We start from the raw sequence: 16186 nt of genomic DNA on the forward strand, positions 1-16186 counted from the left end.
TCTAGATCTCCTCTTCCTTTTCCCTCAAATGGATTCAAGAATCATTGGAGGAGTAGAGGGATGAGGCAAGCTCTCAAGGTCAACAATGGTGGAGAGCAAAAGGAGGAAGAAGAAGTGGGGAGAAAGAGGAGGATGAAAGCCTTAAATAGGGGTCTTAGATTTCTGCCCGTTGGGGCCAAAATCATGACAGGCCGGCAGTGCCGGCCTTGTTCCACCGGCAGTGCCGGCGTGGCTGGAAGTGCTGGCCTTTTTCCACCGGCAGTGCCGGGGTGTTCCCGGCGGCAGTTCCGGCCCCCCAGTTTTTGCCCAAACACCCGATACGAAAACCTTAATAACATTTGCATCCGGACTCCGATTTCGATGATCTTGGGCTCGTTGAAATCACAACAATGAGCTCTACAACAATATGCATAGAAACATCATAGTCCAGCAAAGTAGGATAGAAACAAATGGATAGAGGTTTTACCTATCTATAAACAACAAACCGGTAAAACCTCCAATATGGAAAATGCAACAACTTGAGTTAAGAAACTCGGATTTTGGTGAAACCAATTTTGTTGTAAAGAAGATGAAAAGAGCTACCCCACAAAGAGTTAAAAGCTTAAGAACAAGTGGTGTAGGTTTTTCTATATATTTTAGAGTGAAACCTCTCAATATGAGAAACCGAGAAAAACTCCAATATCGAAAACGCAACAAGTGATTCATGCGGAATCCGTTTTCGATGAACTAGAGCATGTCATGAGAATAAGCACAAGCTATAAAACACCATATGGATAAGATCCAAATAACAACCAAGAAATATGATGCAAGGATGCAAAGGTTTGAGCTCTCCGAAGGATACGATCGAGTTACTCACTCGAGAGCCCTCTTGATAGTACGGCAACTAAACTATAAACCGGTCTCCAACTACACTATGAGACCGGTGAGAAAGAAACCCTATCAAGAGCAAACCTTATACTTGCGCATTCCACTTGAGCTCGATGATGACGATCTTGACCGCAACAAGATGGAATGCCTTTCTTGCTTGTGCTTGCTTGACGAAGTCTTGTAGATTGCTCCCCCATAAACCACCATGGGAGAGCTTCTTCTTCGGCGCAACTTCACATATCCATGATCACCATATGGATGTCAAGAGTCAATCAAAGGATCTCTTCAAGATGGCTCATCTTGAACTAGCACTTCATTTCTCCATGGCAAGCTTCAAGCTTATGATCTCTTCGAGTTGGCTCATCTTGAACTTGCACTTCATTTCTTCATTATTCATCATGTTGATGTCTTGAAGTAACTTGAGGGCTCACTTCATCTTCATATTCAAGACATACTTGACACTTGATATCCTTCATCAATTTCTTCTTATTGCAACCTAATACAAACATGTTGATGTCTTGAAGTAACTTGATGGCTCACTTCATCTTCATCTTCAAGACATACTTGACACTTGATATCCTTCATCAAATTCTTCTTATTGCAACCTTGAAGCCAACATATGGTTCAAGAATTGCCTATGGACAACTCCTACAAATATAACTCAATGCAAACATTAGTCCATAGGGATTGTCATTAATTACCAAAACCACACATGGGGGCTCCATGCACTTTCAATCTCCCCCATTTTGGTAATTGATGACAATCTCGTTGAGAGGGTTTATATAAGGAATTGAAGTAACAAACAAGTTGAATATATAGAGCAAACTCCCCCATAATATATGCGTGTGTGAATGATCTTGACTTTCATTGCATATATTGGCATTCAAAGCCTAGTGGAGTTTCCTCTAACTATTCAACTATGCAAAGCAACAAGATGCAATGCAATAAAGGCACATGCTTAAGCACAAAGCAAAGACATAACCAAATTCCCTTAAACCCTCCAAACTTCTCCCCCATTGGCACCAATTGCCAAAATGGGTGGAAAATTTAGAAGGTCAATATAGTGAGAGTTCCTCCATAGCGTGTGCATTTCTCATAATTTGAGTGGAATCAAATGCACGTATCCAATGATGAATATTCGGAAGGAATCACACTATAGATAGAATCAAAGATTGCAAAAAGATAACAAAGTCTAGAAGCTTCAACAAATGAAGCAAGCAACCAAATGAACCACAAAGAAGATACCAAAATAAAGATAGATATTATGATAAGATCAAGAATATTACTCGAAATAATATGAGGAAGCTCCCCAAGGTTTGTGCACAAAACTAGACAATTTGCATTGGAGTAGAAAGTGCACAAACATGGAATCATCACTCCCATAATATCATTCAAAAAAAAGGTACCAAGTGAATCAAACTCTAATGATCACCAAAAGATAGTTCTCTAAATCAAATGAGGAAGCTCCCCAAGGTACATGCATAAATTAAAATGTTGTATTTGAATACAATATGCATAACATGGAATCCTCACTCCCTCATTACCATTTAAAACACAAACATTTGCAATAGATCATAGATAGAAAAATAAGCTTAACACTTGCAACAAACAAATAGTTGAGCAACAAGTAAGAGGCACCATAATAAAAAGGCTCAACCAAGAGGATATGTGAAAGGCATGATAAAGCATATTATAAGACTATTACAAGGATGAGCAGAAAGCATCATCATAGTCTTCAATGAATTATATGCTTAGCATGACCAATCAACATGCAATAAATAAATAAGATATCAAAAGGAGATGTATCATCTCTTATGTGTATAAGTTTCTCTAAGTGGGCAATATCACAAAGATATTTATCCACAAAGAAATATGCACACATAAAATAGATACGCAAGAAATATAGTATGATATCCAAGACGAAGTCATGCAATATACCAATAAGAATTTTTGCTTAATAGCATGGCCAAAGGCTCAATTTTATCTTATTGTACATTCATGAACTTCAACCACAAACAACTAAAATACATCACAAATATAAACAAGGGATAGAAGATAGTTGGGATGCATTTGAGAAAGACAACAAGTATCACAAACGAGGATACCAAAAGAAGTAACTAAATTTGCACTTTCATCTATATTGCACATGTGAGAGCCTTGAGGAATTGATATGCAATAAAATTGCTAGATAGGCATAGTTGGGATGGATGAATCATGAGCATGATTTAAAATACTTCCCAACAAATGCACTCATCTCAAATTACTCACATTCACAATAAAGAGGTTTCATAAAGACTTTTGCAAGAAGCACAACATTTGCAAATCAAGAGATTCATGCCAAGATGCAACCACATGGTTGGATGCTAGAAAAATATGCATGAGAAGATACTTGTTACCGAGATAACATTGGTGTGGATGTAGTAGATATGTGTTCATTGACCAACCTAGCTTGCCTCAAGTTACCATTGAGTCACCACTTATTCCTAAGAGTGAGACAAGCATCCAATGTATATCCATTGTACCTAACACACGGGTAAGAACAAAAAGGTCCCCAAACTAATTGGGTCCGAAGTAGTTAGACACACTACAACATATAGGACAAACTCCACAATTCTATGTGCACATATATATGAAATTGAATTTCATGCACATCTAAGCCAAATTAGGATTTGATGGAGTTTACCCTATATATTGGATAAAAGAAAGTGACACATGTCATAAGATATACATATATTAAATATGCATGCACAATACTTTCAAGAGCCAAATGGAGATACAATTTGGACAAAACACCAAATAAATCAAGAGACAATGGTTGCCCAAATTGTATCAAAGAATCAAATCAACACAAGATTGACTCCAAAGACTTATCTCATTATAAGAAGCTAATTAAGCCTAAACACAAAGGAATGAGATAACCAACTCCCAAGAGAGCAAGGTTCCAACAAATAAACCAAACCCTCGACACTTTTTATGATGGCACAAAGTACCAAAAAGAAAATTTATGTCTCCCAAAAACAAATTTTTGATAAAGATCAAGAGATGTTAAGCATTCAAACAAATATAGGAGAGCTCCCCCAAGATTAGTGCATTATCTAGGATTTGGCATATGAATATAAAATGCACAAAACTAGGATCATCACGCTACCTATATCTACTAAAATGCTAAGAAAGTTTGAATAGACAAATTAGATCCATAAGATACAAGGAAGACACATGGGAGTCAAAGCACAACAAATTCATGGCAATAAATAAGGCAATTTAAACACAAGAGCCAATGTAGATATGATCAATAAATATCTACCTCATAATGATTACCAATTGTCCTAGGACAAGAGGTATTAGGAAATATTTCCCAGTGGTAGTTTGTAAGTATACATAAGATCATATTGACGACGAATAAAGCATATGGTAAAAGATAAGAGTTAACCATCATGCAAAGATAGTTTCTTGATAGCTTCATTTAGTCATACCAACATGCAAAGCAATTAATAGTACTCATACCAACATGCAAAGCAATTAATAGTATTCATACCAACATGCAAAGCAATTAATAGTATTCATACCAACATGCAAAGCAATTAATAGTATGACTTGAAGCACATGGTTTTCAAAAAAAATGTATTGAGGGACACGTTGTGAAAAACCATGCCAAGAAAAACTTTCACAAAAAAGATCCGCAAAGATATTAGCAATGAAGCTATTTAAACAAATTGGAACTTGTTTGAGCAAACATGCCACATAGGAGAGAGATAATTTACGATATCAATTCTATGTGACACAACCTCAAATGTTCACATTTTCTAGGCTTGTAATATGCACAAAGCTTATTACTCCCCCATAATGTGATAAGGAATTTATTTTCACAAGAGGCAAATAAGATCCAACTAGAGATATTAATGGACATTAGAATTTGAATTTCTCATGAAGATGACATACCACATAGAGACTAGATAATCTTGCAATATCAATTCTAAGTGATATTCCTCATGTACACACATTGTTAGGATCATGAAATTCCCAAAGGAATATCACTCCCCCAAAATGGGATAGTCCATTAATCGCTCATAAGACCCATATAAGATACAACAAGATGCAAAGTGGCTCCAACACAAACACAAATACATGGTGTGCAACCCAACATGCATAGACTTGATTTCTCAAGAAAGCAAGTAGGAAGCACAACATATACAAACACATGTTAGGAACAAAACTAACACATGCTAAGGGGCGAGTAACTTTCAATATAAATGAGTTGAGCACAAGTTACCGCAAGGAGGAACATTAGATATATGATAGAAGCAAGATAATCAAAAGACTTGGCTTGAGATAATATAAATGATGAAGATCCCTTAATTCTTCATGATGTAGCCAAGTCTCCAATGCCCTCCAACAAGCACCTATTGATAAAGCTTTGGATTGTTGGTCCCCAACTAAGTTGGGTCCTAAGAGGTTAGTCACAATAGGCTTGGCAACCCAAATGGTTCTTTTCTTGACCCCACTTTGAGCACCAACAAATTTTGCAAACACATTGCCACCCTCATCCTTACGAAGAGAATAAACATTATCAATGGTGATAGAGTTGGATGAGGTACCGATAGTGCAAAAGGAGGAGATGTGGCCCTTCTCACGGCATATGTAGCAAGTTCTTTTCTTCTCCTTCTTCTCACTAGATTTCTCCACAATGGGAGCATTGGCTTGCTTCTTCTTGGGAAGTGGCATTTCTTCAACTTGAGGTTGAATATGAGTTTGAGCTTGAGACCGCTTCCCTTTTTGCTTCTTCTTCAAAGGGCAAGATCTAACATGGTGCCCTTCAATTTTGCACTTGAAGCAAACAATCTTGGCCGGGTCTTTGACTTGTACTTGGCCCTTGTTGTTGTTGTTGTTGTTCTTGTTGTTGTTGTTGTTGTTGTTGTTGTTGTTGTTGTTGTTGTTGTTGTTGTTGTTGTTGTTGTTGTTGTTGTTGTTGTTGTTGTTGTTGTTGTTGTTGTTGTTGTTGTTGTTGTTGTTGTTGTTGTTGTTGTTGTTGTTGTTGTTGTTGTTGTTGTTGTTGTTGGACTTGTTCTTGTTGTTGGATTTGAATCCAAGTCCACTCTTGTCATTGGGGGATTGTTGCACACTTAACATCGTGTCAAGTTTGCATTTCCCTTCATGACTCTTTACCAAGTCGGTCTTCAAAGAAGTGACTTGGGCCTTGAGCTCTTTGATTTCCTCTACATGGTTAGTAACAACACAAGTACTAGAGGAAGTAGAACCTTCATTGTTAGAGCAACAAGGCAAGGAAGATAATTCATCACAAGATTTAGCAATACTATGAGTGGATGAATTACTAGGACTAGCACATGGCAATATAGCTTTTTGGGTAGTAGTGCTAGTATCCACATGAGGCTCACAAGGTGTTGCCTTTGATATGATAGCCTCATGAGCTAACTTTAGCCTATCATGGGAGGCTAGAAGATCCTCATGGGAGCTAGACAGCTTTCCATGATTTTCTTCCAATTTTCCCATAATTGCTAGTTAGCAATTCAAGTTGAGCCCTTAGCTCAACATTCTCCTTCAAGATAGATGCTTCACAAGAAGTGGAGTTAGTAGCACAAGCATCATCACAAGACATATTAGGAAGAGAGGGTAACATAGCATGCTCTTTTAAATATGAAGCTTTAAGTTTCTCATGCGACTCGGTGAGTTTGGTGAGCGCACTCTCAATAACCCTTGAGTCCTTTTTGAGTTGCTCAAAATCCTCAAGGAGTTTAGCATTAACAAACACAAGCTTATCATTTTTTAGCTTTAGTTCATTTGCCACCTCAAGAGCTCTATCATGGTTTTCCTTTTCTCTAGACAATTCTAGAGCAAAGGTTTCCTCAAGAGCTTCCTTGGTGGTTTGTTCTTCTTCAAGTTCATCCTTTAGAGATGCCACATCATTGACATACTCTCGTTCAAGAGCACCCATTTTATCAAAGGTGTTCTCATGCATCCATATAAGTTTTTGGCTCTCAATAGCGGTAGTCAAGATTTCAAAGAAGTGAGTGCTAGCAATTTTATCTTTGCAAATAACCTTGAATACGCTCTTACCCTTATCGCGTAGAGAGACAACCCAATCCTCTTCTTCATATTCATCCTCATCCTTATCACCACGAGACATATTAGGTTCCATGGTAGGAGGTACCGTGGAACCCTTGGCCATAAGGCATATATGAGGACCGTGAGATAAAGATGAGGAGTTACTTGAGGCTCCTTTCAAGATCTTGTCTTGACCAATAGAATCTTTGGTTTCCTCTACATTGTTAGACACACAAAAACTAGAGGAAATAGAAGCATTTTTATCATGGCCACAAGACAATGCAAGCATATCATCATTAGATTTATTCAAGCAACTTACACATGATATGCAAGGACTATCAACACAAGCATGTAAATAATTTCTAGTGCTAGGTGTGTTTGAGTCCGTAGATGAAGCATTGCAATGAGATAGAGATGAAGAATCATCAATAGTAAGCTCAATATCAACATTGCAATTTTCATCACCACTCACCATATCATTACCTTGTGTCTTGACACACTTTGGTGAAGTGGATGAAGATGAGAACTCATCACGGCCGGAAGTGGAAGCAATACAATCATCCTTAATAATATTGGACACATCATATTTGTCTTGAAGCTTTGTCCATTATTCATGAGAGCTCCCAAAATGCATGATTGACGAAGTAACTACATTGCTCACAACAATGGAAAACACATGAGAAGCAAGAGCATCGAGGCAAGAGTTTTTCTCCTCCTCAAGAGATAAATTTTGAGGATCCTTAGGAGAAGAAAAACCCATGCCAAGAAATCGCTCCATGTCCGGGGACATACCCCGTAAGATTTTAAGCACATAAATTTTCCATAGATCATAATTTGTGCCATCAAATATAAACAAGTTATTGTGCAATAATCCCCTAACCGACATCTTTACTCTCAAGGCGGTGAAGCCTAAGAATGAGAGACCTTGCTCTGATACCAATTGAAAGGACACGGATGTCGCCTAGAGGGGGGGTGAATAGGCGATTTAAAACTTTTACAAAATGGGCTTAACAAATGCGGAATAAAACTAGCGTTTACTTTGTCAAGCCCAAAGCCTATAAACTATGGTTCACCTATGTGCACCAACAACTTATTCTAAGCAATGGTTCACCTATGTGCACCAACAACTTATGCTAAGCAAGACAAGCAACTTATGTGATAGCAAGATATATATATATATATATATATATATATATATATATATATATATGTATAACTTCAAGCACGATGGCTATCACAAAGTAATGTGCATAAGTAAAGAGCTCGGGTATAGGAATAACCGAAGTGACGCGGAGACAACGATGTAGCCCGAAGTTCACACTCTTGCGAGTGCTACTCTCCGTTGGAGTGGTGTGGAGGACAAGTCACTCCAAATGCACGAGGGGCACCGTATTCTTCTCGAGAATTCCCACCAAAAGGGATGTCCTCGATCCACTATGGGACCTTAGGAAGGTCACCGAACCCGCACAAAGCTTGGGGCTATCTCCACAACTTAATTGGAGGCTCCCAATAAATTGCCACAAAGGCCTTGCCCTTGAAGATTCTCCACAACTTAATTGGAGTCCCCAAGAACACCACTAAGATGCCACAAAGGCCTTGCCCTTGAAGATTCTCCACAACTTAATTGGAGTCCCCAAGAACACCACAAAGATGCCACAAAGGCCTAGAATCCGTCTAGGGTCCCAAGAACCCAAGAGTAACAACTTTCTTGCTTTCACCTCCACGAATCACCGTGGAGAACTCAAACCGATGCACCAAATGCAATGGCAAGAACACCACAAAGATGCTCAAGTCCTTCTCTCTCAAATTCCAACAAAGCTACAAAAGCTATTGGGGGAATAAGAGAGGAAGAACAAAGGAATTCACAAAGAACACCAAGATCAAGATCTAGAGAGTTCCACTCACAAAGAGGTGGATTTGATTGGTATAAATGTAGATCTAGATCTCCTCTTCCTTTTCCCTCAAATGGATTCAAGAATCATTGGAGGAGTAGAGGGATGAGGAAAGCTCTCAAGGTCAACAATGGTGGAGAGCAAAAGGAGGAAGAAGAAGTGGGGAGAAAGAGGAGGAAGAAAGCCTTAAATAGGGGTCTTAGATTTCTGCCCGTTGGGGCCAAAATCGCGACAGGCCGGCAGTGCCGGCCTTGTTCCACCGGCAGTGCCGGGGTGGCCGGCAGTGCTGGCCTTTTTCCACCGGCAGTGCCGGCCCGGCGGCAGTGCTGGGGTGTTCCCGGCGGCAGTTCCGGCCCCCCAGTTTTTGCCCAAACACCCGATACAAAAACCTTAATAACTTTTGCATCCGGACTCTGATTTCGATGATCTTGGGCTCGTTGAAATCACAACAACGAGCTCTACAACAATATGAATATAAACATAATAGTCCAGCAAAGTAGGATAGAAACAAATGGATAAAGGTTTTACCTATCTATAAACAGCAAACCGGTAAAACCTCCAATATGGAAAATGCAACAACTTGATTTAAGAAACTCGGATTTAGGTGAAACCAATTTTGTTGTAAAGAAGATGACAAGAGCTACCCCACAAAGAGTTAAAAGCTTAAGAACAAGTGGTGTAGGTTTTTCTATGTATTTTAGAGTGAAACCTCTTAATATGAGAAACCGAGAAAAACTCCAATATCGAAAACGCAACAAGTGATTCATGCGGAATCCGTTTTCGATGAACTAGAGCATGTCATGAGAATAAGCACAAGATCTAAAACACCATATGGATAAGATACAAATAACAACCAAGAAAGATGATGCAAGGATGCAAAGGTTTGAGCTCTCCGAAGGATATGATCGAGTTACTCACTCGAGAGCCCTCTTGATAGTACGGCAACTAAACTATAAACCGGTCTCCAACTACACTATGAGACCGGTGAGAAAGAAACCCTATCAAGAGCAAACCTTATACTTGCGCATTCCACTTGAGCTCGATGATGACGATCTTGACCGCAACAAGATGGAACGCCTTTCTTGCTTGTGCTTGCTTGACGAAGTCTTGTAGATTGCTCCCCCATAAACCACCATGGGAGAGCTTCTTCTTCGGCGCAACTTCACATATCCATGATCACCATATGGATGGCAAGAGTCAATCAAAGGATCTCTTCAAGATGGCTCATCTTGAACTAGCACTTCATTTCTCCATGGCAAGCTTCAAGCTTATGATCTCTTCGAGTTGGCTCATCTTGAACTTGCACTTCATTTCTTCATTATTCATCATGTTGATGTCTTGAAGTAACTTGAGGGCTCACTTCATCTTCATATTCAAGACATACTTGACACTTGATATCCTTCATCAATTTCTTCTTATTGCAACCTAATACAAACATGTTGATGTCTTGAAGTAACTTGATGGCTCACTTCATCTTCATCTTCAAGACATACTTGACACTTGATATCCTTCATCAAATTCTTCTTATTGCAACCTTGAAGCCAACATATGGTTTAAAAATGGCCTATGGACAACTCCTACAAATATAACTCAATGCAAACATTAGTCCATAGGGATTGTCATTAATTACCAAAACCACACATGGGGGCTCCATGCACTTTCAGCGGCGGCGGCGTCTCTGGAAGGCTTTAAGTAGGCGGAAGGGAAGGGCTGGTGGAGGCACGAGGGCCCCACACCATAGGGCGGCGTGGCCCCACCCTTGGCCACGCGGCCCTGTGGTGTCGGCGCCTCGTCGCCCCACTTCGTAATCCTTTCGGTCTTCTGGAAGCTTCGTGGAAAAATAAGACCCTGGACGTTGATTTCGTCCAATTCTGAGAATATTTCCTTTGTAGGATTTCTGAAACCAAAAACAGCAGAAAACATCAACTGGCTCTTCGGCATCTCGTCAATAGGTTAGTGCCGGAAAATGCATAATAATGACATAAAGTGTGTATAAAACATGTGAGTATCATCATAAAAGTAGCATGGAACATAAGAAATTATAGATACGTTTGGGACGTATCAGGACGTCGCCTTATATTTTGGCCTCTTAGGCCCTCTGGTGTCTTGTTATTTAGAATAACATAATTTGCTTTCCGTTGCTTATTGTAATATGGTCAGTGACCTATGCATGTAAGAATTTGGATTTTAACTCTGTTAAGAGTTGTAATATATTTGCTTCAAGTCGTAGAGTCATTGTTGTGTTACCGATTCTCGCCCCGTAGACGCTAGAGATCTAGGTTAGGCTTATACCAGATGTGAATCTGGATTTGTCAATATACATAACCCGAGGGAACCACATGAATAATGGATGTAGGGTGTACAATTTTATACGGATTGCACATCAAACTAAGAAAAAGGATGCAAAATACAATCATGTCGTGTTTCAAGTTCTCATAGTGTCTATTACAAGTGATGAAAACACGCATTTTTTTTTGCAAATCTATAGTTTAATCTTGGAGAACATGAAATACATATTTGACAATAGAAAATCCAATAAACGAGAAATTCCAAAGAGGGAAGGACAAGTCCTTGAGGAAATCTTTTATGCTCTAGACCTTTCCATTTACTTGCACCTAAGATAGGCAACCGTATACTATACTCTAGAAATGCCTGTAAAATCATTAAATGTTAGCTTTAGATCTTATTAATGTTGGAATATTTATGATAAATTTGACAAATGAACACATGTACATTATTATTAATATATTAGCCACTAATAATTTGTAGAGGCACTATCCATTATATTTTATATTATATTTCAGGTATATATGGGACTTGAAATAAATAATTGAAGAGTTGATGCATGTAAAGGAAACACCTCATGTAATTTTTATTGCGAATCAATGTGTAAATTTTTTAGGAATATAGTTCAAAAAACAAATATTAACATTGTACGAGAATTAAAATTTATTCTAATATAATTAGTATTACTATCACGTGATTAAGTTTGGTAAGTGTAATAGAGACCAACTCAACTTAGAAATAAATAAATAAATGAGGCTCTTGCTCTAGTGCACTGGTGGTCCAATGGAATAGGAATCCCTCACACAGGGACCAATCTAGCAAAATAGTTAATGAGTTCATCTCTACAAAACTATATTATTAAAGCAAGTGATTAACGGGCTGGAGTGTAGTCTAGATTACCACACATATCCATTCGGTTCCAAAATAGTTTAGCAAAATTTTGAAAGAATGTTCACAAGATTCACAAAATGCCTTCACGGAACTCAAAAATGTTTTTATCCTATCTAAAAGTTGTTCATGCTTTCAGTAATGTTCATGATGTTGTAAATATTATTCATGTGTCAAAAAATAAGTTCAAGGATTTTTTTTTTGCATGTGTTCAGACAAATATTCATGGTTTTGAAAAATATATGTTCACGTATTCGCAAAAAAAAAATCTAGGTTCAAAGATATTCATGGTACAAAAAATGTTCATGTTCCGTCTGAAAAATGAAAAACATAAAAAGTACAAAAACAGAATAGAAAAAAAGGAAATCACCTATTATAATGAGCCCCTATTCTCCGCCTTAAGTTGGCGCTATGCTCGCTCCACCTCGTGCGTTCCCGCCAAGGGCCGCCAAGTAACAAGTATGTTTTTTCATTATTTTTATTTATTTTTCTTTCTGGTTGAATTTTGAAACACATAAATTTTGAAACTATTTAAATGTAAAAAAGTTAAACTAATTGTTCTGATTTAAAAAAGTTCAGATAAAGAATGTTCAAAATATAAAAAGTTCAAATTTGAAAAATGTTCAAATATGAAAAAAAAAATTTGAGAGAAAATATGAAGTGTAAAAAGTTTAAAATTAAAAATTCAGGTTTAAGAAAAGTGAAAAAACCCTGGGAAAACAAAAAAGACCAAAAAAATGCAGTAAAAACCGAAAGAAAACCAAAAAAACATAAAGAAAAACGTACTACCGTGGCTGTGGTTCTGGCCTTCAGCCCATATACCAAATATCATCTCAAAGGAAAAAGGCCTAGGCTTGGGCGCTTGGCCCAGGTAGCGTAGCAGAACAACTGCACAAGGGGTCGCCTCGTTGAACCCTCTTCCTCGCACGCCGCCGCATTTTCCCAACCCTGCCCAAACCGCCGGCGAGCAAAAAAATGCCTCTTTTGCCTCGGCGGCCGGTGGCGGCGCTGTACGTGCCGGCGAGGGGCCTCCTGGAGGCCCGCGTGCCCTGGGGCCGGGACCGCGCGCTGGACCACGTCGTGGAGCGGGAGCGCCACCTCGTGCCCTTCCTCCTCACCAAGGACGCGCTCCTCACGGCGGCCCCGCCGCCGCACGCCGTGCCGCTGCACGCGCTGCCCTCCTCCATCCCCTTCCCGTTCCGCCCGCTGCGCTTCCTCCGCCTCTACGGCTCCGCCTTCGCGCTCTCGGACCACCCCGTCGCCGTCTCCCCCACGCACCGCCTCAGCGCGCTCCACCTCGACGAGGCGCAGGCCGCCGACGCCACCCGCGCCGACGCCGCCGACCGCCTGCTGCGCCTCCTCATGCTCGCGCCCGCCCGCGCGCTCCCGCTCCACCTCCTCGCCCGCCTCCGCCTCGACCTCGGCCTCCCCGCCGACTTCACCCGCTCGCTCCTCCCGCACTACCCGGACTACTTCGCGCTCTCCGCCGACGGCCGCCTCCTCGAGCTCGTCTGCTACCGGAAGGACCTCGCCGTCTCCGACGTGCAGTCCTACGCCCAGCGGACCGGCGGGTACAAGGTCGGCGACCCCATCGCGTTTCACCTCTCCTTCCCCCGCGGGTTTGAGCTCCACAAGAACGTCCGCAAGTGGCTGGACGACTGGCAGAAGCTCCCCTACATCTCGCCGTACGAAGACGGAACTCATTTGGGTCCGAGGAGCGACATCACGGAGAAGAGGACCGTGGCGGTGCTCCACGAGGCGCTCAGCCTCACCATCGGCAAAAAGATGGAGAAGGAGGTTTTGGTCAAGCTTGGGGAGGCTCTACGGCTGCCACCGGGGTTCAGGAAGGTGCTCGCCAAGCACCCAGGGATTTTCTACCTGTCGCATAAGCTGAGGACACAAACTGTGGTGCTCCGGGAAGCCTACCGGAGGCATATGCTGGTGGTCAAGCACCCGATGATGGGGATAAGATATCAGTACCTGCATTTGATGCATATGGGGAAGGAGGAGGCTGGGAAATCCAAGGGAAAGGAAAGGAAGACGGTGCGTGGCGAGCAGATGATGGGAGATGAGTATGGCGCGGATGAGGACAATGGGGAAGAGGAGTACGATGATGAAGAGGATGAGGAAGATGAGGGCGATGACATAGAAGCCGGTGCTGCCTCAGAGAATGAGGATAGCGATGATGAGGATACAGAGAACGTTGGTAATTCTGCAGAGGGATAAGCTGGAGAACTGCAGTCAGAGGCATCAGGAAGAATATACTCCGTAAACTGAAAATAAAGCCTGCATCTTAGCTCTTCTTCTAATGCCTTTGTCGCCTTGTTTTGAGTTATGACTGAAACTAGAGTCTGCATCATAGCTGTCCATAAACTGGAGAGTGGTAGTCGTAGACATGAGGAAGAGTACAGTCCGCAAACTGAAAGTAGAGTCTGCATCATAGCTGTTCTTCTAATGCCAATGTCACTGTGCTTTGAATTACATGAATTCGGAGAAACAACTCAGCGACAGAATGTACAATCAGAACTTTTATAGCAGGTATAAACCTACTAGAAGATGGAAGCTTATTTTTGTTTTTCTTGATTGTGAAGTAGCTGGTGATCGTTAAGTAAAATCATTCTTGTTGTACCCTGGTGCCTTCACCTGAATTATTAATATATATCTTAGATTTTCGGAGTATATTACTGATAGCTTCTTTTCTTTCCTTAATGTGCTAATCCCTTGTTCAGTTGAAAAACTGCTCAATGTGCGTCACTTTTGTTCTAACTCTGTACTTGCAACCTTCGGAAACCATATACTTTTAAATTTATCATTTTGCTATTCTGACAAGATTTTTTTTTGTTTGCATGGCAATCAGTTGAGGCCATCCTTTCTATAGGTTGATTATAATCGTGTATGAACCAACTTACCAAACATGAAACAGTATGTTCCTCTTGTACTCTCATATCTGTATTGATTCACATCTTTTCAAACGTATAGATATGTTCTAGATATTCTTGTGAAAGCGTACATATATAACTTCCTTTCAAAGGGGCTAGCCTATTCAGTCTGTGAGAATTTCTTCCGATTGGATGGCCCGATTCACCCTAGACTCAGCTCTGGCTGCTTCTTTACCATCAGTTTCTGCAATTTGGCTTTTACTCTCTTTTGACATCGTGGCGTGGCTGCCATCCAGCCCAGTCTGAGCCTCTGAGGCTGGTCCTGCTCTACAGGCAGTGTAGGAATATTTTTCCTGAGTACTGCACTTGTTTGTACAAATTGTGTGGATGTTTTGTTTTTTATATTCCGCACTAAGCAAATATAATCAACTATAGCTGCCTGTATGAGAAATAGTGAAAAAATAAATTTAACATAGTTATCAATTCTCTACTGAAGATATCTTGAACATAAAGAAGGTATCTGAACTAGAATTTTCATTAATATGTTTCAATATAAAGTTAGCGTAAATTAATTTGTTCTATGCTTGGTGGATGCTAACGGGGATGGTGGACATTGTTCGATCTCGAGATTGCCATGACCTCTCGGCTGTGTGGACCATGGACAGGGATGGCGACCCTTGCTGGCACATGTGCTACCTTTCTTTTTGTTCCTGTTCTCATGTGTTGGGAGTTTTTTCTAGAGCCTTTGTTTTCTTTAACAATACATGGCTTGATTGCTATCAATATTTAGGATTTGTTACAGTGACATATAATCTATGTGACAATACTCATTAATTACCAAAATTATCTTGTTGTGGCCATATTAACTAGTATATTGGGTTGATACATGCTTGATGCTACAGCTACAGGTGGCAACTAGGAATTTTAAGGCCCCAATCTATGATGCATATACGAAATGGATGAATCTTAGAATTTTGGAAGGCCCCAATCTATGATGCATATACCAAATGGATGAATCTAGGAATTTTGGAAGGCCTCAATCTATGATGCATATACCAAATGGATGAATCAATTTTATTCCATTTCTGCATTTAGGATAGATCCTTCCTTGATTTTAGCAGCTCTGGCTTCAAGGTCCCAAGTTAAGGTTTTGCTTGCTACTTTACTCATCAACGTCTTTGTTGTGTGCTACGTTATCAGGGATGCAATTTGTGTGCTAATTTGGATGGCTTATAGTGGCACTCTAGTGCAGGTCAGTCGAACTGTTTGGTTTAGATTGTACGTAGTGTGGAAAATAATACTTGAGCTAGCTAT

General features: G+C 40.4%; 1 protein-coding gene across 1 annotated transcript; it reads left to right on the forward strand.

Annotated features, from left to right (window-relative positions):
- Positions 1-12909: 12909 nt before the first annotated feature.
- LOC127293691 (protein WHAT'S THIS FACTOR 9, mitochondrial) lies at positions 12910-14678 on the forward strand. The gene has a single exon (XM_051323331.2). It carries the CDS (start codon positions 12969-12971, stop codon positions 14217-14219), a length of 1251 nt encoding a protein of 416 aa, XP_051179291.1. The 5' UTR covers positions 12910-12968; the 3' UTR covers positions 14220-14678.
- Positions 14679-16186: the final 1508 nt, after the last annotated feature.

Source organism: Lolium perenne, chromosome 4 (genome assembly GCF_019359855.2).
Source record: "Lolium perenne isolate Kyuss_39 chromosome 4, Kyuss_2.0, whole genome shotgun sequence".
Taxonomy (NCBI): Eukaryota; Viridiplantae; Streptophyta; class Magnoliopsida; order Poales; family Poaceae; genus Lolium; species Lolium perenne.

What these genes read in the sequence shown, in the direction of transcription:
- LOC127293691 (XM_051323331.2), top strand. Translation starts at nt 12,969, where the DNA reads ATGCCTCTTTTGCCTCGGCGGCCGGTGGCGGCGCTGTACGTGCCGGCG.